The sequence below is a fragment of the Pygocentrus nattereri genome, chromosome 26, assembly GCF_015220715.1.
Source record: "Pygocentrus nattereri isolate fPygNat1 chromosome 26, fPygNat1.pri, whole genome shotgun sequence".
NCBI classification, from domain to species: domain Eukaryota; kingdom Metazoa; phylum Chordata; class Actinopteri; order Characiformes; family Serrasalmidae; genus Pygocentrus; species Pygocentrus nattereri.
In genome coordinates, this window is record NC_051236.1 from 22,262,260 (window position 1) to 22,286,386 (window position 24,127).

Genomic DNA, 24,127 nt, shown 5'->3' on the forward strand with positions numbered 1-24,127 from the left:
CACATTACACCTATTTATGTTTTAGAGGCTCACTGATTGGTGGCACTAACTAAGGGAAGAAATCAGAGCCAGAAGAAGCTCAAAAAAACTGAGCAGGACAGCAGCTCAGCCAGGCAAAGAGCTACACGTATCAGTACCAAATTTTTGTGTCACCAGAGCACCATTTCAGAATCAAGCCTGCACTGTGATGGGTGGCACTGTTTGGTAATGTAACATGTTTGGTAAACTAATGTTAAAGTAGCCTATTCAGAACATTTGGAAACAACATGTTGATACATGTACATTTTTTAATGTTTTGTAGCAGAAGGTATACTCATCACTAACCAGCTACAAAAATGTAATATATGGCAAGGGTGCGTTTACAAAGCTGTGGATGAATCTGATATTGACAGAGAGGTTCTTGGAGGTAAGATGAGCTGACTGACTATGTAAGGCTGTGAGAACTTCAGTTTTTAGTTTGCTATGCTATATTAAAATGACTATTTATTATGATTAATTAATAAATTAATTAATGATTATTATTGTTAGTAACATGCTTTGGCAAAATTGTATTTGACAGCTATCCTAATAAAGTTGCCTTTAACCTGAAAGAGAAAGAGAGAGAGAGAGAGAGAGAGAGAGAGAGAGAGAGAGAGAGAGAGAGAGAGAGAGAGAGAGAGAGAGAGAGAAAGAGAAAGAGAAAGAGAGAGACATCGGTCTTGCATGGAGAATAAAAGCATCAGACCACACTGATGACTGTGCATCTTTCCTACAGCCCTGGAGTCACTGCTCACCTGCTCATTAAAACCAAATTACACAGTTCAAACTTGCAGCACTGAGCTGAACAGGCTATAACACCTCATTCTCTTAATGAGAACGCAGCAACTTTGGGTGGCCACCTGTGTGGTGCTGTGTGTGTCCCAATGGAGAGTGACACCAGAGAGCATCGGGTCAGTGCTGTCACCTGTCTCTGACAAACACAACTAATTAAAGGTGTGAGGAGCTGCTTGGCTGGATTATTGCCCAATGGGAAAGACAGCCACTTACAGTGACAGTCAAGTACTTCATTAAAATTCAAGGATTCATTTGCAACACTGTCCTTTCAAAAAGGCCTTTTTGTTATCACATGAAGTGCCCAAAAACACTTGTTCATTGTACACATTGATAACTAATTTCCTTTGACAATGCTGAGCTGTAATTTGTTAAATCCGTAATCACATGATTAAAGAGGAATTACTCATACTTTGCATGTGTGGAGTAAGAGGGTATTGCTTGTGGCCCTTGAACACAGAACCATCAGAACCATCAATGATCTTTCTTTAATTCTAATTAAGCCAAGATTCAGTACTGTCAAAGCAACGTGAACGTTAGTGGTGCACAATACTGCGCTTAACAATTAAGTTTGAACTCATTAGACTTGTTTCGGAACTACTAAATACTTTTGGGATGAGTTGAAGTGGTGTTTGTAATCCAGAACTAATCATCCAACATCAGTATCTGACCACAAACACACACTAATGCTCTTGTGGGTAAATGTTTTTGTCTTTCTGTCTTCAAACGCAGACTGAAGACTCATCTCTTTACACAGCACTTAAATGAGCATTGAATTAAGTATGGTTTGCAATATGCTGTGCTCCACTTGTATATCATATTTTATTGTGTTGCACTGTGTTTTGTAGTTTACTTTATTGTTGAATGCACTGTGTTTTGTAGTTTATTGTATTGTATTGCATGGCGCTGCATGGCACGGAGTTCTGTGCTCAACTCTGTTCCTTTTTCTGGGTATCTACACTGATTTTTGTTTCTAGCAGTACTTGAGCTCAGGACTGTCTTTTTCTCTAACCTATTGGTAACTAGCAAAGATACTTTCTCTAGATAGACAAAGCACTTCTTGTAAGTCATTCTGGAAAAGAGCATCCGCTAAATGCTGTAAATGTAAATGCAATCAAATCCTCACAACAATATTCCAAAATCTAGTGTAAAGAAATCTCAGGAAATTGGAGACTGTTACTGCAGCTAAGGGGTGAAAATCTGTTTATTAATACTCTTGATTTCAGATTAATCATAGGATAAGCAGGTGTCTACTGACATTTAGATATGCAGTGTACATTTCAGTTTACGGTCAGATTCTGGATACCATATGTAAGGCACAGTAATTAGAACTTCAAAAAACTGAAACAGGAAACAAGGACATTTGGAATAGAATGAAATCATGTGTACAATGCTCATTATCAATCGAATTTACAGAAAATCTTAACATAATATTAACATATCAACATAATATTAACAATGCACCAATATCATGGCAATGATTATATATCAACTAGAACTATGGAGAACGTCAGTTTTATTCAACTTGTGCAATACAAGTAAAATGTAATACGATGGAAGTTTATTATTTGTTTTATGGCGGCACCGATAATCACATAAAAAGCCTTCAGAGACATGGATGCTATACTATAGAGAACAACCACATAAGCAACCTTTAGAGGAGATGCTTTTTCAGATAACTGAATTAAAGCACACTCTATAAAAAAAAACAAAAACAAAAAAAAAAAAAACAGCCTGATCAAGCTGTGCATATTGTTTCTCATAATGAACTGCTCACTGTTGCTATTCATGCTACCAGTCACACTGGAACCCAAAGGTCATATTGGCAGTCGCCATTGTGTCAGAGAAAATGGGTTTCGGAAAACTGACGCTCGGCCGCCTTTTGCGTCAAACCATGAGTCTCTTATCTTTCCTCGCCTCTACTGTGAATGCTTATGAATGGGTAGGATGGGAGCAAAGAGCAACTCATTTATTTCACATTCTAAAAGATATATGTCTATGGTGAGAGTATCAAAATAATTTCATAGTTTCTATGCATACTTGAATAACGGAAGTAAGCAAATGGATGGATGGATGGTTCTTTTTAAGGACCCATCCTTAATATATATATATATATATATATATATACACATACACACACACACACACACACACACACACACACACACACACACACACACACACACACACACACACATTATATATATTTGAGTTTATCAGTTTCATTCTTTTCAGGAGACTTCATTTTCAAAGAAATCTGCAGGGATATTTTTCCACAACTCCAAAGTTCAGCCTTAGAAGTTGGCTGCATGTCCTGGATCTCACAGCCCATGTGCAAAAACCAAGCTGCAAAATAAACCTTTTTTTTTTTGGCTAACTACAAGGAAAACCAGCTGTTAAGCATCTCCCAATCATGTTGAAGTTATAATGACAGGGCAGCCAATCAGAACAAAGACCACAGAAGGCGCAAAAAATAGTCTAAGAGATTGATATTGGTTGTGTAAAAAGGAACTGAGACTATTTTTGGTATATAAACCCACACAAATGTCATAATGGGAAAATGTGAGTGGGAAATAATAAACTGCATGAAAAATATTGTAAATGGGCTCCTCAATAAATTCTTACTACACTAGCATTCTACCATACTACATTAGCATAAAACAATGGAGAAAACAATACATAAACCTCGGCAGAAAGCATCATGATAAATAAGTGAAACTTCTTCTGAGGACAGGAAATATTTCAGGGTGTTGTGCATGCTGCTTAGCCTGAGGCTGGGTCTTTTCTAGCCCAGTGTGGCACAATATGCCTAATGACAGTGTCCCTCCAGCTGTCGACCCCTATTGAGATGACTACATTGGAATGCTCTGGAATGTTCTGCAGCCTTGCCAGTCAAACAAAGAAACAAAACAGCCTCTGAAACTGACAAACTTCATTAGGTTCACATCACCTCAATCGCTAAGGAAGCCACCACATAATTATCAGGAGATGGTGCTTCATTTTCAAATAAAACAAGCAGCTTCTTAAATGATAATCCTTGTACTGTTTTGCTGGCACATTTAGAGATGAGAAAAGAGTAAAAGATCACTTCCTTCCTTAAGGGAGCTCTGTGACTGCACGTGCTACATTGCTAATAAATGCCCTCCTTTCTTTGACAGCACTAATCTTTTGCCTAAGAGGTAATAAAGACTCATTTGCCTTCAACTGCAGTAATCAATGCAATTTTCATGCCATTTAGAGCTAAGCAGAACCAATTCTTGTATCCACTTCCTCATTATTAGTGAGTTTGTAGTTAATGACTGAGATGTAAGAGGGATGACTTGGACACCATGGATCCCCTGTCTTCTCTTATCTGCCTCTCCAGCTAAGGTTTACTGATCACTTAAGCCTGCTAACTTATTTAAATGTCTCATCACAAATAATTTCTGGAGCATCCACTAGACTTAATACTGACACGTTAAAGACCCAATCAGGACACTAGACTCGCTGGGCAATTTCACGTTTCAAGTAACACACGAAACTATGTCATGAGGTTGGTGCAGCAGCGTTACAGCAATGACTGATTGGGGCTTTAAAATTTGAATCAGGAGTGACATGTAGACATTAGACATACATTTAATATACAAGACTTTTTGAATTATATATATATATATATATATATATATATATATATATATATATATATATATATATATAAACATAATTCAAAAAGTCTTGTATATTAAAATATTGTGTGAACATTTCATAATGAATAGATCAGTAGAAACAGTCCAAATTACTTAAAATAAAATCCTACTATATTACCTTCCAATAAAGTAATATTTTTCTTTTGGTTATCCTTTTGGTTATTCGATGGTTATCCTCAACAGTAGTCTTACTTAGCAATATTCCAAAATCCTTTACAATTATAGGGAACTTAGTAAGTTTACAAGATCATAAAGTGGTAAGAAGACCCTTTTTGATAGACATGATACATATATGATATAATTTCTATTGTCATTTCTCTTTCGACTCACTATGTCCAGCTCCTCAATATTTTCAGAACACCACCTGACACAAACCTTACACAAAGCAAATAATGCAATGTTGCAATTAGATAAATGCAATAATCTGCAATTATCTGCAAGTGTAATGGTCCTTTCTTATCAAAAAAGGCAGTTCTTCACCTGGTTGAATGAAAAACCCACCATTACTAGTGTAGGAGACTAGGACTTTATATTTGCTTTTGCCTATCAATTAGGGTAGTGGGAAAATGGTTTACATTGCCTTGTACAATATGAATATGAAATTCCTTTCCTGTGACTGTCAGGGTACATCTATATTTGCTTATGTAAGTTTATAATTTTTCATCCTCTTTTAGCTGGAACTGTCTATTTTCTTTCTCTATGTGTTCCTGCGTATTTGAATTCATTTGTTTGTCATTATAACTTTATTTGTATCCTTTGTATTTATGTAGTTACCCTCACTTTGCTTAGAATGGTTGAAGGAATAAAGGAAAGCATCATCACATTAGGCATGTTTGTCTTGCAATTTGAACAAAGTATTCTGGTGAATAAAATACTCAATAGCTGCAGGCCTAAAGCTCTGTGAGTATAATGCACAGCTTCTGTTATAAATATCCAGTAAAGGAAAACACATAGGTCCATTCAGAGCATATTTATTTAGTTTTGCTGGAGTTTTTTCATCTGCTTTCCCATTTTAAGCTCAAACTTGACTGTTCATTTACTGCTGCAGCATCCACAGCCCATCAGGCAAAGCCTGACAACAACCACATAAGCACCCTTTAGGGGAGTCAAACACAGATGCTTGGCCTTATAACAGATGGCAAACATTTGCTTTAAAAGCACAGCAAACAGGGCTCAGTTTGGTGGTGAATGCCTTACCCACAGCCTTGCAGGTCTTGGTAACCGGATCCATCTCGTACCCCTCATAGCATTCACACTTGTAATCGCCTTTGTAGTTGATGCAGATTTGACTGCAGACGTCTGGGTTCTCACATTCGTCTATGTCTGGAAGAGACATTGCAAACACAGCAGTAGCAGAGCAAGCACACACAGGGCAAAAGGCTTCTGTATTCAATGTACAAGATAAATGATGCCAACATGAGTGATCTTGTGGCTATTCTCATATTTTATTCTACAACCTAGTCAAATGTCCAAATTGTATAGCAGACGTGCCTTTGTTAAGCAAAGCTATAAAAAATTATAGATGTATTTGTGATTATAGGGACAAAATAGAAGCTTTACCTCCACAAGTCTTTTTATCCAGCAGCTTGTAACCTGAGGGACATTGACACTCATAGCCTATCCGCCGGTCCTTGCATATATGAGAACAGCCACCATTGTTGTTGGCACATTCATTGAGGCCTGTGATGGAGAAAAGAAAGGAGAAGGAAGGAGGGGGGCAGACTGAGTAAAAGGTCAGAAAGTCCAGCTGGGATTGGATGGTGTGTGAAATGTGCCCATGGCAACCTGACAGCAACTGACAGGCGAGTTGTTTCATTTTCATTTTCTCAGTGGAGTTTCGGGCTCGTGCCAGGAGCTTATGAGAAAGTGATGAGCTGAGTGAAATCTTCCTCGCCCGTGCAGGGGGGAGCTGGAAAGGTGAGACACTCTTCTTAAATGCTCAAATAAATAAAGAAATATATATATAGACACAAATACAAAGCTGAGGATAGAGGAATTCTGCATGTTTGTCTGTATTATTCAGTGGAAAAATGATCCAGCAAAGCTCTGTAGAAAACATCTGAACAGGGATTTGTTGATGGCTTTTTAAAACACACCCTCCATTCATGGAGGCAAGGAGCCAGAAAGATACACTGCAGCATCACGTAAAAGTGTTCACTTTCTAATTGCTATGAAATCAACACATTATGGAACAACAATAAATCAACAAGCTATGGAAATGCTGTAACATCCTGCCTCCAGTCACAGCCTTGAAACTATGCTCATTAGCATAAGTACCTCAAGAAGCTTTTACCAAACTCCGCGAGGTATGCAGTAATTAGCCTGCCTGCTGTGTGTGTATATGGACGACTGTCTGTATTTAAACAATTATACATGCAAGTATGACTGCACTTTATGCTCTTTTGTAGAAATAAGGAAATGGAAGGGCATAAGAGAATGTGCATGTTTGTATGTACAGGTGAGAGTCAATAAGGGGAAAACAGTGATGGACACATCCAGAAAGAGAGAGAGAGAGAGAGTGAGTGAGAGAGTGAGAGAGTGAGAGAGAGAGAGAGAGAGAGAGAGAGAGAGAGAGAGAGAGAGAGAGAGAGAGAGAGAGAATGTGTGTGTGTGTGTGTGTGTGTGTGTGTGTGTGTGTTGCGAGAAGAGAACACAGGAAAACAGAGACAGTAAGAGTGAGAGAGAAAACAAGATGGGGAAAGAGGAAGAGAAAGAAAGAAAGAAAAGGAGAGAAAGAGGAAAGGGAAAGAAAGCTAGATTGGAATAGAGAGGAAGAAAGAGAAGAGAAAAAGAATCAGAGAGTACCAAAATAGAAAGAGAAACAATGCGACAGAAAAGAAACAGAAAGAAAGAGCAAGAGAGGCAGGGCAGAGAGCAGTGCGAGATGGATACTAGCTTGAACAAATGTACATCATGTATAATGGTTAAGGGACATGTGCAGAAATGTGTTGAAAGTGAAATCTCTGCGCTGGCCCCACTGGTAGTGCACTACAGTGGGTCACCTGGAAGCAGCCTAGCATGCACTGGGATTAGTGGGGGGACACTGCAAACCAGGTGCTCCTTCTAATCTCCTTTGCAGGGCAGAGCGAGCAGAGCAAGAGCCTTGGGGAAATTAACACCAACCATCTGATTATATATCTTGCATTAAAGATTCAAATCATGGATAAACCACCAGAGAGAGATAGACAGAAACATAGAGAGAGAGAGAGAAGAGAGTGAAATTAAGAGAGAGAGAGAGAGATAGAGAGAGATAGAGAGAGAGAGAGAATGCTGTTTGTGCAGGAACATTTACAAACACAAGATGGCATTTTAGAAATGTCATATGCACTCAATTAACATACTGCTGCATTGAGATGGAGAGCACACAGAGCAAATTCTCTTATGGAGACAACATTATCACAGGGTTAGTGGAGTCAGAGCTGTAGGTGCAGTATCACAACTCATAAACAGATTAAGTATGTTCACTTATTGTATATATGATAGATTTAGTTGACTGATTGAACGTGACATCAGGCTCTTCAGAGGAAGTAAAATATGCAGTGAAAGACAATCTCGGGGCACTGAACTGTGGACAGGTTATGTGTGCAGACTGATGGGTAATGTAGGCAAGACAAAAGGTATGCACCCTGGAGAAATGTGCACTTTGATTGTAACTGTTGAATTTATTCAAAGTGAAAGTCAAACTTTACATTGTATTTGTAGAAAAGTTTGTTATTGTGTGTGTATGGATTTGTTCTAGTATCAGTGGATTTTGTGTATATCTGTGTTGCCACACATACCGCACGCCTTAATTGGCTCGTCTGACCAGTCCTTGCAGTCTTTGATGTTGTCACAGACCTTGTTACTATCAATACATTCTCCGTTCTTACACATGAATTTCAGTGGTCCATCACACTTAGTAGCTGTAAGAGAACACAATAAACAACTTGTTCATTCTTTTTATAGTTTTTTTACATTACATTATTTACATTATTTTTTGCTGTGGTACCAACTAATCCATATTCTGATTACATAAATGTTTTATCATTTCTTCACACCCCACAATGTGTGTTACTCTCTGGCAACTGATTATACTTTTCCTGTAATAAAGTGGTGTAACACTTTAAATTCTTAACACAAGTTTAAATTCTTATGTTAACTGATTTACATTACTTACTGAATTACATTTCTTGTGTTACTCGTTTCTCTAACAGAACAATTTCAACTATGCACAATGCATTTACAACATATATTTCCTCTATATAGATTACTCATGCCTGTCCTTGTATGTAACTTGCATGTACTTGTGCTTCAAGCAACAACTGACTGTGACTTTGATTCCCGTGCAAGTACAGGAAGCTCTGTAAACTTGGCAAACAATATTAAAGCATCTAATCTTACTAATACAGATCTAAAGGACAGAGATTCCAGTACTGAAGAAGAGAGAGTCACACTTTACCTAAGCAAGCAAGACTTCATTCATGAACAGGTCTGCAAGCTTTACACTTTATTCATTAAAATTTTTGTTTAAGGCAACTGTGCATAGGCAGGGACAGAGCCATGCTTTTAAAATTAAGTTTATTTAGGAAAAAATAGCCAATTACAATAAAGTACTGAAAGAATTATTAGGTCTTCCCTTGCACTGGCTTTAGAGAGTAATGTAAAAGTAAAGTAATGAGTAATGAGATTACATTTTTAGGAGGTTATAAGCAAATTGATCCCATTACAGATTTAAGTAATTAGAAATTTATAGTGGTTTATTCTTTTACATAGCTACCCTGACATTGTGTATGACTGAATGGATTTTGAAAAGTTAATATAATTTTAGGGAAAAGCCAAATATCAGCCACTGAAATTATTTGGCTGAAAATGACCAAAAATTACACTTTCTGTTTACAGCTGAAGGAGCAAAAACACTGACCATTTTGACCAAAAAAGTTACACTGCTAATTTTTTAGGGTGAAAAGGACCTTTAACAAAGTGCCAAAATATAATAATTAAATTGTAAGTTTAAATCAGTGAAATCACAATGAGAACTAGTTCAAAAAGCATGTGAAAAAAGAACACACACAAACGCATATATATATCTGCAAACAAAAAAATCCAGCATCCATGTTTTTTCATGTTTTTTCATGTCTCAGCATGTACTGAATTGAATTTAGCTTGCAGCAAAGAATTTTCAGCAAAGAATTTTCAGCTTAGTGCATCATCACATTTTTAATTTCTTATTACAGGTTTGCCTGAAGGTAGAATGGTAAGGCAGGGGAGAAGGGGGAGGACAGTAAGGAAAGGAAGTACAGAACCCGAGACTCACTCTTGTTGATGCAGCCTGCTTCATCACTGAAGTCAGGGCAGTCGTGCACACGGTTACACTGTTTAGTGCCATGAATGCAGGAACCATCACCACACTGGAACTCATCTGGTCTGCAGGTCAACAGAGCTGACACACACACACACACACACACACACACACACACACAGTGAAACTTTATGATTTTGCATGTTGGTGGTAATTACAGTTTAGTAAACATTTGCGTTTCACCTGCACTCAGGTCAAACACTGAGTGTATTTAAGTTCTAAAGCAATCTCAACTGAAACCAATCTGTCACATGTCAAAATAAAGAACAGGGATATAAAAAGTGACTGGTTGTGTGATTTGTGCTGTTTGAACAAAGAAATGTCATTTTTCCTTGTTCATCTTTTTTAATGTGTGCTTAATAATTAATGTGGTGGGCTTTAGAAGTGCAGCAGTGAGAAGAGACACACTGATCGCTGTAGCCTGGCTCAGCAGGCCAACACAAAATACACACACCAAAAATAAATTTCTCTTCAGTGGTAGCACAATAGATATTATATAATCAAACTTTAATTATTACTGGGTATGATTAATGGTCAGTTGCTGAGATGAAATGACAACATGGGTAACAAAAGCAGCCTTCGTGACAACTGATGTTTGTTGGAATAAGTCTTTATAGATATTAGCGGTTAATTTCAGGTTTATGCCAGTTATCATGAAGGGCTTATCTTGGTGTCAATTGTATAAGGGTGATAAAGCAGTGACTCAAAAAGATAGAAAATCTTTTGGAAGCTGTACAATTTTGATGCTGTTTTACTCAGTAGTTTTTAGTCTGTCTGTTGTTTTTAACCTGATCAAATGAGAACTTAAACAAGCAGTTTGTGTTTGTTTCTGGAAAAGCTCAAATGGAATTGAAAAGTGTGAGCAATAAGTAGGGCCCAAGAAGTCCACAGAACAGGCCCTCAACACTCAAGAGGCCTTCTTTATACCCTAACACACACACATACACATATACACACAGACACATATACACATATACACACACATACACACACACATATACACACATACAGTTACTTAGCAACTAACAGGACACTGGTACACAGAATTTGGCGCTTCAACAAACGACATGGATTTACATGGCTTAGAGCTGAGAACCATGTCAAAAGATCACATTCTGAAACGCTGACAAGCACACACACACACACACACACACACACACACACACACACATTCAGGAACATCCTGAACACAGCAGTGTGTACTCAGGTTAAAAGGATTCAAAAATGCTCAGTAATTATCTGTCCTTTCCCTTTCTCATGTACACAGTATAAATGGAGGCATGTCAGTTTAAAATCTTCTTTATCAACATGTGAGGTTTACAGTGAAGGATACTGAAAATCAAGACCAGGATGGTGGAGATTAACTGATTTGAATGGCTTTCATTATATTTGTTCAGTGCACCTAGCATTGTCCCTGATAAATGCAGGACTAGGTTAGCTACTGTTTGTTGTAAACATTAGTATACTGAACGCCTTACAATGTTTCAATGTTTCAATAAACTTCCCAAGCCGTAATACTTCTGTCTATGTCATATGAGTGCAACATAGTTGTGCACAGTCAAGAAAGCTGACATGATTTTTTTTTTTTAACAACCCAACAATAAATGTAAATTATAAGTGATCTGATTGCTCGATTTGCACAGGGTCAGGCACCTTCCTTGGATTACCCCAGATAGCCCAGATCAAAACGTCATAAACAAGACTTCATATCAATGTTAAGAATAAAATGAACAAACAAACAACAACTTACGTACTTCCAGTTCATGCCAGTTATAATAGCTTCATGTTAGCAAAGTAGGCTTATTCAATGTATCAAATGCTATCCAACAAGACAGAAATAGCTTTAACCTACAATTTTTAAAACACTTAATTTTCTTCTCCTTCTAATTAGTCAATCACCAGAAATGCAGATTTCTGTAGTCCAGGTTTGAACTTGAGGATTAAGGAACTGTGCCAAGTCAAATTGCTTTAAGTGGTTATCCTTGCCTACTAACAGAATTTGTTATTAAGTTACCGTGAGGTTGATTCAAAAAGGCCTACCATTACTGAGGGATCTCAAGGTTCTCTGAATTCAATAACATAATTTACTCTGTAATTATTACTTAGCAGGCCTAACTAAAGACATAGCAGCTTCATACTGGAATAAAATCACAGACCTCCTCAGTGCTCTCAAATTACAGCAATTCCCTTAGTACAACTAATTCAGCTTCAGTAGCAATAAACATAGTGTCGAAATTCTCATGTACCTGGAGGTGTGTTACTTTTAAATATGGAACAGAAACATCCAATATAGGTTAGATATAGGCTAGGTATAAAAACCACAGCTTAACACGCCACATTTAGAGTTTGTTCAGTAGGCATAATTTATCATATCAGCAGAAAACTTTACCCCAAAAATAGCATTACACCCTTCACAATTTACATACAAAAGTTCCTATACTGTAATGTTGAACTGCGCTTATTTAAAAGTATTATGTACATTATAGCACAGTGAATTAAAATGCTATTATATTAGAGTGATCAATGACTGATTAAATAACTAGAGCATCTGTGGAGGAGGAGGAAATAATTAGGTATAAAGATCAGGAGCACATCAAACATCAAAACATTTGAAGCTGCACCACACAAGATGTAGACTTTTAAGGAAAGCTACAGAGAGGACAACAATCATATCTAAGGAGCTACAGAGTTTACTGGCTGAAAGTAAAGGTGCCCTGGTTCAAAATATTAAGACCTTTGCATAAAATTGGCTTTTATGGCATAGTGGCAAGAAAAACGATTACCAACAACACATTTAAACGTTTAAAAGCATAATCTGATTTTGCCAGATAGACTAAAAGTAACCAAATGAACAAGTGGAAAAAATGTTTTGTGGTCTGATGTGACTAAGAACAAGGTTTCTGGGCAAAACTGCTCAAGGTGGTGCAAACCTGACACTACCCATGTTTCAAGATATACCATCCCAACAGTAAAGTAGCACAATTTGAAATATCCACAAGTGTCATCCTACCAAAGTGAACAACCTTCTTGTAAGTCCATCAAAATGAATGAGAAAAATATCACTTCCAAACAGTATAAAACTGGTATTTACTCCACAGAAAGGAGGCTTGAGCAAATATTATTGTGAGGTATATATGCAAGCAACATAGCTCTTACAGTGTTTAATTTTATTTAATGCTTTGATTAAATCTAAGCACAAACATCACCATAAAAATACCAATTGGAAAAATATGTTAATTATCATTTGTAATCCAGAAAATGTTGGTAACTATTAAGGTCAAACTTATTCATGCTCAAACTCATTCATGCTCTTTCTTAGGACATGCTACTACTTACGACAGTTTGTCTCATCTGACTTGTCCTTGCAATCTGCGTCACCATCACATTTCCAGTTGAGATGGACACACTCTCCACTGCCGCACTGGAACTCTCCAGCTGGACAGCGGGGTTTCTGTGGCTCCGTCCTGCGGCTACAGCGCTCAAGCGACTCATCTGATTTATCACCACAGTCAGGGTCTCCATCACAGCTCCACAGAACTGGGATACACTCTGAGTCGTTGCAGCGGAACTCGTGTGGGGTGCAGGTGCTGGCTGTGGACGCTGTGCACTTCTCCTCATCGCTGCCGTCTCCGCAGTCATCATCACCATCACACACAAACGTAGGTGCCACACACAGTCGATTCCGACACTGGAATTCCTTAGCTGGGCAGGCCTTGGCATCTGAGGAGGAGGAGATGGAGGAGGAGGAAACAATAAGTTAGAGAAATCTGGAGCACATCAAACATCAGAAATGTTGAACTGATACAAAACATTTTGATTCATTTTGAGTGAAGTGTGAGGGTCACTTTAAACTGACCACCACTTTACATGTTAGAGGAAAATTGCTTACTGTATATGCTGTCTTGCAGACATGGTCAACATGTTGATTGTAACCCTTTGAAGACCAGAGCTGGTAGTCATTTTGCTATAATATATTTGCTATTCTATATCAGTAATTACATATTACATGACTCTTTCAATCTGTGCTCTGTATCAACAATTCTGAGTGACTGAGTCAGCACATCAACATTTGTTACAATGTCAAAAATGACAAACATGGCAAAAACGTAATGTGTTTCTTTTTGTTTTTTTTCCACAAGTCAAGATATAAGAGCTTTTCATCAAGTTCAGATTGAAATGTCTCCTCTTCTGCTTGGTAACACAAATGCAGCGTACTTTTGACAGCATTTCTCTGCTTGTTTCAATGAGATACCAGAAAAAAATAAGTACTATAAAATTATAACACATTTTGTTATCACCATGCATGCATATTTCTAAAGGATAATGTGTTATTTCTACAGTCAGGTCCAAATCTCTCAATTACATATCTAGACCACAGGAAAGAACAACAGAACAGAACATTCTCAGAATCACAGGGCACACAGGTTCACATTTATGGTGAGTTAACGGTGGTTTACCTAAATAAAACCTGACTGTTGTTTTTAAGATAGGTAATGCAGTCCTAGTGGGAAACGCCAGAATGAGTTGTCGTCTGGTGGGCTTGCTCAATAGGCTTATTGATTTACAGATGACCTGGAGGCTAAAAAACATCTCTGGACAGCCAGTAACTGAACAGCCTTAACTATGCTGTTGTAAAGTACCAAACCCTTCCTTAATGTGGTTATTAAACTTCTCTGCCTCGCTGAGCTTTTAAGCTGTGGGTTTTTAACATCCTATCTCCTACTGCTTGCATAAAAGGATTTACTTTAGCACCTAATGGCGCAAAAGTCTGCACACATGCTGTGGGCCATATGTGAACTTGAAAGGGCTATGTAAGAGAAAATATGTACATGGAGTAAAAGAATGCATTAATATGCCAAGCATGTAGAGGAAACTGTATACATGAACAAGACAGATGCGCAATAAATGGTCCTTTAACAAAAGACTTATCGTAAAGCATTTGCAAAAGGGTAGCTGTGTCTCACAAAAAACGCTTTCCTCATCATAACACAGTGGCATTATCAAATTGCCATGCTTGTCTCCGAATCAATGTGATTTGTGCCATTGACACAAAGGTCACTGTTGTCCTTCATTGCATTTTAGCTGATGCATGTTTCATTGTTCTCCTCCAACGCTTCCGGCTTTTCAAACCAATTACAATAATGACCCAATGGGCATGCTGCTCATTTCATTTTCACAAAGCTGATTAGCCAACGAGGGCCTAATTGGCCAATGACATATCAACAACAGTCATTAACAAAATAACAAAACTAGGTACTTGCCTAATGTCACAAATCACTTACATGACTTTCCAGGGGCTGCCAAATAACCAAGGTGAACTGATGGAATTACATATTGAGCATGGATAAAGGCTCGTAATCTTCCAGCAAATTTGACATGATGCTGTCGCTGAAGGATTACGATGTTGAACTGATGTATGCTACACCATTCCTCTGCCTGCAAGGGCAAGGCAGACATCAAATGTGGCATGCTTTTAATAGGACTCCAAGTGCTGTGCGTGTGCTGAGAGGTGGCGTATGAAGAGCGTGTGGAAGCAGATTGTGTTTGCTCTAAGCAGGGCTATATTGGATTGGCTGACCCCATGTTTCCCCAGAGGGCCAGCAGAGCATGAGGAGACATCAGAGAAGAGATAACCTGGGATTCAACATCAGTAAAGGAACACTGCCTCAAAAGAGCCTAATGTCTCTAACATACAGTATGTGACCAAACACACACACACAGCCATATTACAGCAAATATGTGTTGCAGTTAAGTGTGATTCGATCTGCTGCTGTCAGGAGGAATGGACAGAATATATAAAATAGCAGAAAAGAGCCAAGTGTAGGGGAATACAATCTCATTGAATGACTGCAACCAGACATTGCTTAATCCAAAGTAATAGACAGGTAATAGATAAAGCTTGAGATTAGCACCATCATAGTGACCTTGGACCACACACACCTACACAAATGCACATGTACACACAATCTGCACCTCAACTGCACATGCAGTGTGTGCAACAAATTATATTCAGCTTTCTCCCCCCCCCCCCACACACACACATTTTCATGATTCATGTGCCTTGTATTTTTTAGAGCGTGATATTGAATAAGACACCACAGCTTTAGCACATCAGGACAGGAGTTTCTGGCATGGAAAGATACATCTGATGAGTATTATATTTAGTGTGCGCCTAAGAAGCAGAGAGGCATGCTGTGTTCTGGTGAAATTAAACTATTTCTTCACAGAATTATTATTGTTTTTTAATACTTCTAAATAGTACTAAAATAATCAAATCCACCACAACCCTATCTGGACTAAGTGGTTAACAATGATGATGATGATGAATCCATTTGAATTATAGTGAAATTTGACACTTCAAGGTGCATTAAATAATTGTAAGCCAATCTTTGTAAAGTCTGTTTTTTTTACCTTAACTTATTTGATGTCTTTTTTTTAAATTAATATTATTGGTTGTTTTAATAGTAGTAGAGCATAAGAGATTCAAGCTTTGATAAAAAAAATAATAAATTCCTTCCTGAAAAAGTGCATAACGCACTTTGTCTGTTCTGTTTCGTGCACATTCACAATACACACACACACACACACACACACACACACACACACACACTCTCCTTCTAAGCCACTTCTACCTCAGGGTGGAAGTGGCGAGGGGTACATTCACAATACTAAAATATTAGGCACACAGAGGGCTCTTGGAGCCATCAGGAGCAGCCTTAGCATAGCACTGCATGCTACACTACAGAGCTCCCCTGTGGTACAGAGCCACTGTACAGAAACGGCAAGTTAATAGAGCATTCAGGAACACACAGCCATTACACTTAATATCGTTACGGCAACATGCAGTAGAGACATGGCTCTTCTCCAGGGACTCCAGTGTGTAGTAGGGAGAGAGGGACTGAAGCTATGATGTATAAGGTTGAGGAGAAGAGACACGGCAGGTTAAGTGAGGCGACTAAACACTGAGGAGGTTTGGGTGAATGTGTCCTGTGGAAAGCCTGGACAGTCTTGGCAGCATTGCCTGCGGGTGGGAGTGAGAAAGTGGCTCACAGCAGTACAGGCAGTGGCCAGAAGTAGAGCTGGGTCAAAGCGAACACTGACCTTGTCCTTGTAATAAGGTCAGCTCCATTGCAATTCAGATCAAAGTTTCCCTCACTATACAGACTGCTCTGCACCACACATAAATGCATGGGTCAGTTAAAGATCAGGGGGTTGTATATTGTCACTGGTTTTGTGGTGACTGGCTAAATAAAAATTGCCCATATCCTGATACCACAATGTAGGTGGGCAATATAAAACTATAAACCAACAAAAAACAAGGTATTATGTTTTCATCTCGCAGAAATGCATAGCTATTAAACATTAGCATTAATTACTTTGTTACAGTCCTTTCTGAAACCATCCTGCTCCACCTCCTCATGTCTCTCTTGTAGCATGTTCAAGAAATGTTTACATGTTAGTTTAGGTTCTCAGGGATTTTCTGATACAGACTCTTATTTTGAAGGTGGGACCAGTTTTCCCTGGTGGTATATTTGTGAGAGCAGGAAGAAATGAGAGTCAAATCAGAGGTGAGAGCTAACAGAGGAGATGTGGGCTGAGCAGAGAATGAGCAGTTCTTAAGTCTGCTTATGTACAGCATAGTTGTGGCCAACAACACCTGGTTAATGAAGCACCATGACTCGTGTGAAAGCTGTGGCTCTTTTAGCAGTGAATGCTACATTTGTCATTTGTCAGAAGTAAAAGTTTCTCCGATGGTAGAGATTCAGACTATAGATGCTAGCAGATAAGCTAAGCTACACAGCTCAGAGAAAGACTTGAGCACTGTTATAACAAAGAGAATGAGAGCATGTTTGCATCTTTAAGAGTGCCACAGTTGCTGGGGTGCAAGTCATAACCACCAATGCTTGTTGTTCCCAACTTTTGTGACATCACCAGAAACTCGTGGTGCAGATGTAAACAAAGATGTTGTTGCCCATGGACAACATTTAACAGTAAAAAGTAAGACTCAAATACTTTGGTAAAGCAGACCGAGAGGCTTTCAATGCACAATTTCAACTGCTAGCTTTATTGTGCGAGTGGTTTGAGCCCTGCCACTGATGCTTGTTTGACTGACAAGTCACCTCCAATGGCAAGTTTCACCGTGCCCAGGGGGAAGACTTGGAACTGTGCATACGCTGATGTGACCAGTGCACAGCAAAGAAAGGGCTGCCAAAGCAGTCAGCGTAATCAGAGCAGGGGACGCTGTGGGGCCGCCGTGCCAAGTACACTGCTCCGAGAAAGGACTGAGGGCATCTGCTGTTTAGGAGCAGGCACCGTGTGGTGCTACCCAGGACTGTGGCCAACAGGTGACTCCCAGTTCATTCAAAAACTTTATGGTCCTCGGGGGGCTTTTTGGGGAAAGTATATTTGTGTTCAAGAAATATTTACTTGTAAGTTTAAGTTATAGGTTCATCAGCATTTATTCCGATAAGGACATACTGTGAAGGCATTGCAAGTGTTCAAGAGGATATGTGTGAAAGCAGGAAGAACAGAGTTAGCCGGAAGTGAGACCAAAGAGGGAGACAGGAGCTGAGCAGAGAAAGAACTGTTAGTAAGGTGTAAACTGCTTATGTACAGCATAGCTGTGGCCAAAAACAGCTTGTTAATAAAGCACCTTGACTTGTTCAAAAGCTGTGTGTCTTTTAATTCCTGTGATCGCTACACACCTGTGTATTGTGTCTGATGCTTAAAGCTGCACTATGACACATCTGGAGATTTGGAGAGTTCTCTGGTCCAAACGTGTAATTGCATGCAACATAGAAGAATGTTTTATAACACTGATTGTGCTTTGGACCCCCATAAGAAGATGAATCCAATGTTCACAAGTACATTAAAAGAGTATCAAAAGAAAACTTGGTGAAGGATGCGTCATCCTAGTATATATACACTATTGTCGTCATATCTTCATCAGTACAATCATGATTTTGTATTTGAGACCTAAAATCAAGCCAGATCTTCTTTTAAAGACTGTGTGTGTGACATTAATATGTAAAGACATATGGCATTGCTGTTGTCAGTAATGCTACTTCTTTCAATTTAAACAAAAATTATATGTATTTCTGCTTTAACACCCAAGCGATTTATGCAGTTATGCTCTTGTTTCAAAGAGAGGATTTTTCTTGTGAGGTTAGTTGTGTAGTTTATGCACTTCTGTCATGATGTTTCCTTTACCTTGTGGTTGCTGACAGTGTACCATTATACCATTGTTGGGTCTGGCTGAGCTATACACTTGTCACTCAAAAAGCAGTTTCTTCTGAGCGGTTGGCTTTCACCTGGTTTTTCATCATGAACCTGCAGCTTCCTTCATTACATCATTGCTGTTGTTGGTAATGTAATAATTGTGTTCTTTGGGTATTGAGTATGAGTACTGTGTTTTATGTTATCAAAGTAACTGCTTTTTCATATTCTGACCTTTACCTCTGGGTTGCTATAGATCTGCCTGTGATTGATGACCGTGTCTTACTGTGTGCGGACCCCTGCTACTGGAAAAATGAACTTGGTTTACAGAAAAGCCCAATAAAGAGACAATGCAATTAAATCCAGCAGCCTCTGGCTCCGGTGTACTGCAAAATTAAGGAATGGATTCTACAGCCCTTTTTTACAATTAAAGAATTCCAATGAGAGTGATATTGTTGGATTTCATATGAATGAAACAGTTCTCACACAAAACATTTCCTACAAATCTGCAATCAATAAATCGTGCTTTAATGCTGACTTAGTCAGTAATTAGGGTGAAATTTTGAAGAAAGTAACTGACATGATGCCTTAGAAGTCGAGAGATACTCTCATTTGCTACATTATTTAAAAGCTACAGTATGTAAGACTGCTTTATTAAGACTGAGAAAGAGGCATGTTCTTCCAGTGTCTGCGTGGGTTTCATCTGGGTGCTCCGGTTTCCTCACACATTTCGTAGACATGCAGTCAGGCGAACTAGAGATCCTAAACTACCCCTAGGGGTGAATATGTGTGTAAATGTATAGGTCTGTGTGTCCCTGTGATGGACTGGCGACCTGTCCAGGGTGTTTCCTGCCTTCCTCCCAATGACTGGAATAGGCTGCCACCTCTCCCACCTATTTCTCCCCAAAAATTTTGCTGATGTTAGAATGTTCTGCTTTACCAGCTGTGCTGCACTGCTTGACCTTTAAAGCCAGTGTTAGCTGCAACAGCATGTTCAAAACCAAAAGAAAGGAACAAGTTGCTATATGCAAAACACCAAAGTGATACCAATTAAAAGTTCAGAATCCACAGTTTCCCGAGTTTTTTTGCCTCAGGCATGAAATAATAAATATCAAATTGCACCATGCTTTTTAACTGTGGATTAATATAACACGGACAAGGGAAAGAATACGCCAAGAAATCATTTTCCTTACTAAAAGCCATAATTCAGCAAAACAGACACAATACAGCACTAAGTGATAGACTGCTCTGCTTAAACTGCCTTCCGAGAAGCTACGGGAGATGTGACAGATCGAGAGTTAAAGTACCTCAGTGCTGCTCAGGAAAGCAATGCCCCTTCTGTACTACAAATTCATTTACAACACGGCAGTTGGGACAAGGCCCTCCTCAGAATGCCGCAGGCTGTGTACAGAGGGAGAAAGCCATTTTCCCAGCCTCTAAAGTGCAGCTAGATGTTTACCGTGGGCCACAGCATTGCCTGTGGGAGTCATAGCAAATGGCAGCTCAGATGAAAGGGAAATACCAGGGTGCTGAGAGAGAACAGAAAAAGTTCAGCATGGCATGGATGCTTTAGCCAGACACACAGATCTGGGCAAATGACACTCAATATATACTATATGGTTCTGAATCGAAATTGAAATCTGTGGTTCAACAGCTTATGGTTCAGCTCACAGTGCACAATAATTTTTTTGTCTTCTTGTGCTTTTCACAGTTTGAGTATCTTAATGAGACCCTTTCAAATTGTAGAGAATGAGGGATTCCGATGCAATTCACAGGACACATTTAAGTACACATGAAGAAACAAATTCAGAACTTGAAATGTTGACCTGATCTAACCGTGAAAGGGGTCAACTGTTAAATTTTTAATACACACACGAACAACCATTAGCAGAAATGCATTGAAATTCAAGTTCAAGAAATGAACTTGCTGAAATTCAAGTTTAAGAGTGCTAAAATATAATGAACAATAATTAAAACACATATCTCCAAACCTCAACAAACCCTTGCCAGCGCACAGGAGAAACTGAGATCAGAGCTTAGAGGTCTTTCAGAAACCTAACATTAATGAAGCGCTTTTCAAGCAGTTTTTCCAAAGACCTACTCTTCCAGTCATCTCAGTGGGGACAGAGTGCTGCATAGTACAAAAAGAAACAACAAGCTTCAGCTGAAAGCAGCTGTGTGACATTAATATCATAGAGATGTAATAAGAATATCACTGTCATGTGAAAACTGCACATTTCCTTATCTTATCCATTAATACTCCTCCTAACATGCAGTCCAAGAAATTAATTCACATAAAAACAGTAAGTTCCAGATTATCAGGCTCAGATTTCAAGCACTTTATCCAGTGAATGTCTATATTTTAGCAACCTGTAGATACAAACTGAAAAATTAATTCACAATGTACTACTAACTTTTCAAAACTGGATGCAATAAGAAAACTGAGCACATTTATACACATACATAAAAAAGAACATTAAAAAAACATATATACATAAGCTATGTCAGTACTTCTCAAACCAGTCCTCAGAGTTCTGTGGAGAAAACAAAATGTTTGGGATTTTAACAAGACATTCTGGTGCAATCTGAGCCTAAAAGAAATGCTGTTATGCTATGCAAATACAAGGTCAGTGTGTACATCATTTGCCAAATATCTTCTTTTAACAGCCCACACCTATGATAACATAACTGGAGGCCATTCTAAAAAAAAAACCAAAAAAAAAACCAACCAAACAAAATAAAAGTTAAAATCTATTAAAAGGCATATATAGTAGCGCTTGGACCCCGATGTTTGCCATTACGTAGACATTTGTTTAGGTCTCATGGTGGTTACGATAACACACAGAAATTAATCTGTTCTACATCAACTTCAGACTCAAACTAAATGGAAACTGACTGTCTTGTTTTAAACCAAATTCATCCCCAAAAGATTTTCATTTACGTCAGGGACCCACAGACCCCCATTTTACCCTTTATAATTCATTGAAATCACATTTACTACTGTTCATAATACTGTACTCTCAGATATTAACAGGTTAATTGATAGCTGGAGTATATTCAAAAGTGAATTTAGCTCAGTTGCTTTATGGATCTAAGTGCACACTCGTCAGTGGTGGCAGGCTGGTAGTGGATGTGCTGCTACAGTCGTGGGTGGCTGGAAGAGGAGCAGTGAAAGTGAGAGAAACCCACAGTGCTCTCTCAGCAGTCACAAGTGCTAACAGATGGGAGTGCAACAGCATCAGAGACTAAACCTATTACACCCACACACTTGCTTACAGGCAGAAGGGTACAAACAAGCCACACACACACACAGAAGACCTTCCTAATATGTTAGGTGGGTGTACGCTTTGCAGTTTCACTTAATTGTTATTAAATAACAGTAATTCAATAATGCAGAGCTGCAGAGGTCAGTCAGATGGCCAAGACAGAGTGGAATGCCTTTTAAGAGTGCAACAGAAGAATATAACTAACTATCTCCCTTTCTCTCTCTATCTGTATATAGGTGGGAAAAAAAAAAAAAATCAACAAATATGCCTAGTAAAAATACTGATAAATATCAATATGTGAATTTGTACCAATTTTAGATATAAAGAAGTCACGCCACAGCTGATGTACAATGTCAAAAAAATTTATTGGGACTAATGTACTAATGTACAGTTTCAGATGCAATTCAGATGCCATTTGACTATGTTATGTACAAAACTGGTACACGAGCCTAACCATAGTTTCTGTGGCATGCGCAGGGATGATCACACAGTACGCTTTTTTCCACTATGCATATGCATTCAAAGGAGGGCCATGCAAACTGGGGGAGGTCTGCAAAAATATTTGGTGGAAAATGTGTTAGAAGTCTGGCTGATTACATATTCTACTCCATTTACTAATGTTTGAGTGACTCGCAATGGCCAGTTTTGTGGCCACCACAATTTTTCTTTGGCTTTTGAAACCAGGTGTAAATTTATGTTAGGGTCTAGACTGTGAAAAACTATTTACCAACAGAATAATGGTATTGAAACTCTCAGGATCAAGTGATTGTTTCACTAAAGCGATATATTAAGATCCTTCCTGGATCGGGGCCTTGTCGTGGCGGAAGGGCTTGTGTGGTCTAGGGATCTTCAGAGCTAAGTCGTCGGGAGCAATATGCTCCTGGTAGGGTTTTCCAGGGCGAACAGGTCTGGAGTGAAGACCCAGACTAACACGATCCAAAGTTCTCCATGCATATCGGGCACAAGAAATCGTGTACCCTGCCCGGGAAATGGTCACCGGGACCTACCCCTGGAGCCAGGCCTGGGGGTAGTGTTCCACGGCGAGCGCCTGGTGGCCGGGCAGCCCACGTAATCCGGCCGGGCTCAGCCCGAAGAGGCAACGTGGGGAGGCCATGTGGGCCCACCACCCGCAAGGTCCAGCATGGGGGAGCGGTGCAGTGCCATATTGGCAGTGGGAGATTGCGGGGAGGCCCTAGGTGGCCTAGGCCCCTGCAAAAGAAGCTAGCTCTTGGTACATGGAATGTAACCTCACTGGGGGGGGAAGGAGCCGGAACTTGTGCAGGAGATTGAGAGGTACCAACTAGATATAGTTGGGCTCACCTCCACCCACAGTGTCGGCTCTGGAACCAAACTCCTGGATAGGGGTTGGTCTCTCTCCTACTCAGGGGTTGCACAGGGTGAGAGGCGCCGGGCGGGTGTGGGGATACTCACAATTCCCCGGCTGGTGACCAGGCAGTTGGAGTTTGTCCCGGTGGACGAGAGGGTCGCCTCAATGCGAATTAAAATCGCAGAGAGGCAAACTTTGACTGTTGTCTGTGCGTATGCACCAAACAACAGGTCAGAGTATTCGGCCTTCCTGGAGCGAGTGGGCGGGGTTCTGGAAAGGGTCCCGCCTACAGACTCCATAGTCCTACTGGGAGACTTCAAATTCACTTTGGCAATGACTGGGTGACCTGGAGAGGCGTGATTGGGAAGAACGGCCTGCCCGATCTAAACCCGAATAGTGAGTTGTTATTGGACTTCTGTGCCAGGCATGGATTGCCCATAACGAACACCAAGTTCAAACGCAAGGATGTTCATAAGTGTACATG

The 24,127-nt window shown here is 39.4% G+C and overlaps 1 protein-coding gene across 4 annotated transcripts in view; it reads right to left on the reverse strand.

Moving 5' to 3' along the window:
* Positions 1 to 24,127, reverse strand: part of lrp8 (low density lipoprotein receptor-related protein 8, apolipoprotein e receptor) — a 162,299-nt gene that overhangs the window by 37,118 nt on the left and 101,054 nt on the right. For all 4 annotated transcript variants that reach the window (XM_037534911.1, XM_037534909.1, XM_037534910.1 and 1 more), the window contains exons 5-9: positions 13,171 to 13,554; positions 9,790 to 9,915; positions 8,276 to 8,398; positions 6,057 to 6,176; positions 5,694 to 5,819 (exon numbers count right to left, since the gene is read on the reverse strand). In XM_037534911.1, the coding sequence (XP_037390808.1) occupies positions 5,694 to 5,819; positions 6,057 to 6,176; positions 8,276 to 8,398; positions 9,790 to 9,915; positions 13,171 to 13,554 (879 nt within the window). The remainder of the gene's footprint in view (positions 1 to 5,693; positions 5,820 to 6,056; positions 6,177 to 8,275; positions 8,399 to 9,789; positions 9,916 to 13,170; positions 13,555 to 24,127) is intronic.